At 60.5% G+C, this 2,106-nt stretch overlaps 1 protein-coding gene across 1 annotated transcript in view; it reads left to right on the top strand.

Annotated features, from left to right (window-relative positions):
* LOC102009166 (TRIO and F-actin-binding protein-like) overlaps nt 1-1,903 on the top strand; it is an 18,461-nt gene extending 16,558 nt beyond the window's left edge. The window contains exon 6 of the mRNA XM_013511302.1: nt 33-1,903. Coding sequence (XP_013366756.1) covers nt 33-1,674 — 1,642 coding nt within the window. The 3' untranslated portion in view covers nt 1,675-1,903. The remainder of the gene's footprint in view (nt 1-32) is intronic.
* Nucleotides 1,904-2,106: the final 203 nt, after the last annotated feature.

Consider the following 2,106-nt stretch of genomic DNA (forward strand, 5'->3'; position numbering starts at 1 on the left):
AACCGAACTTCACAGAGAGAAAATTCTAGAACATCATGTGCCCAACGGGACAATCCCAGAGGCTCCTCTCCTAACCGAACTTCACAGAGAGAAAACTCTAGAACATCCTCTGCACAGCGGGACAATCCCAAGTCCTCATCTCCCAGTCGAACCCACCAAAAGGAAAACCCCAGAACTTCCTGTATCCAACAAAATACCTCCAAAACCTCCACTCACCGAGACAACCCAAAAGCCTCTTGTAGCAGGTGGGAGCACCTCAGAAGTGCCTGCACCCAGCGGGATCCCCTGCACTGCTCTTCCCGTCAACGAGACAGCCCTGGGACCTCCTCTCCTCAGAGCTTCACCCAAAGGGACAATCCTGGACTGCCATCTCCCCGCTGCAGCCCTCAGAGGAGCAATCCCAGGAATTCCTCTCCCCATCGTACCAACAAGGACATCCCCTGGGCATCCTTTCCCCTCCGGCCCACGCCGAGCGATGGCACCCGAACCTCTTCTCCATCTCGATCCAAGCAAAGCGAGGTGCCCTGGGCATCCATTGCCCTCCGGCCAACCCAAGGCAACAGGCCTCAGACCTCCTCTCCCACCAGGCCAACCCAGCACGATGCACCCCAGTCCTGTGGAGCGAGCCAGTACAATGCGCCATCCCGAGCTGCCTCTTCCTCCCATAACCCATGCCCCCTCTGTGCGTCCCGGACTTCCTCCCCTCTGCACTCTGCAACACAGGGGGCACCCCCAACCTCTTCTGAACCCTCTCAGCCTCCATATGCTGTGTGCATCGGCCACCGCGATGCCCCTCGGGCCTCTTCGCCTCCTCGCTATCTGCAGCACGACCCGTTCCCCTTCTTTCCAGAACCCCGAGCCCCGGAGAGCGAAGCACCTCACCATGACCCTCCCTATGTGCCACCTGCTGTGTGCATCGGGCACCGTGATGCCCCCCGGGCGTCCTCACCCCCTCGCTACGCTCAGTTCGACCCCTTCCCCTTCCTGCCAGACGCATCAGATGCAGAGAATGAGAACGAGTCACCCCAGCACGACCCTCCGCACTTCCCCCCACCCGTGTGTATTGGGTACCGGGATGCGCCCCGGGCCTCCTCCCCACCTCGCCAGTTCCCAGAGCCCTCTTTCTTGTTCCAGGACCTCCCCAGGGCCAGCACCGAGAGCCTCATGCCCTCCACGGACTCCCTCCACGAGCACCCCCACGTCCCCACCCCCGTTTGCATTGGCCACCGAGATGCCCCCTCCTTCTCATCGCCCCCACGCCAAGCCCCTGAGCCCTCGCTCTGCTTCCAGGACCCTCCTGGAGCCAGTATGGAGAGCCTGGCCCCCTCCACCGACTCTCTGCATGGCTGCCCCCTGCTCCCCCCCCAGGTGTGCATCGGACACCGAGATGCACCTCGCGCCTCCTCCCCACCCCGCCACCCACCCAGTGACCTAGCGCTCCTGGCACCCTCGCCCCCACCAGGCAGCTCCAGGGGCTCCCGGGGCTCAGCACCTCCTGGGGAGACCAGGCACAACTTGGAGAGGGAGGAGTACACCATGCTGGCCAATCTGCCCCCGCCCAGGAGGCTGGCCCAGAGGGAGCCAGCACCCCAGGCACAGGGCAGCAACGGGGGCCGCACCCGCAGCCCCGGCCGCACAGAGGTGGAGCGCCTCTTCGGGCAGGAGCGCAGGTGAGCCTAAGGCCGGGCAGCCAGGTGGGCTGGGGCAGGACAGGTGGAAGGTTCTCAGGGTTAGATGGCCAGAAGCAAGGGTCAGGTCCTCCTGCCATTCTCTGGCTGTGTGACCTTGGGCAAGACACTTCATCATCTCCGTGTCTGCATCTGAGGGCGCTTTGAGGCTTAAGTGATACTGTGCACAGCCTCATGGTCAAAAGCAAAGACCAGAGTCAGGCAGGCTGGGTTCAAATCTCTGCATCCTGCGTTACCTGCTAAAATGAATTAACCTTTCTGAGCCTCAGTTTCCTCATCTGCCAAATGGGGGAGAAAATAACACATTTATTTAAATGAGTTTAAACTCTCAAACCATTTGTTTGAGAAGAAAGTGCCTATAATTCTTTTCTAACTTAGCAAAGAAAACTCACTATGCATTTCCCCACCCAGGGACGTC

This window comes from Chinchilla lanigera, unplaced genomic scaffold, assembly GCF_000276665.1.
Source record: "Chinchilla lanigera isolate Chin_1 unplaced genomic scaffold, ChiLan1.0 scaffold00012, whole genome shotgun sequence".
Classification (NCBI taxonomy): Eukaryota; Metazoa; Chordata; class Mammalia; order Rodentia; family Chinchillidae; genus Chinchilla; species Chinchilla lanigera.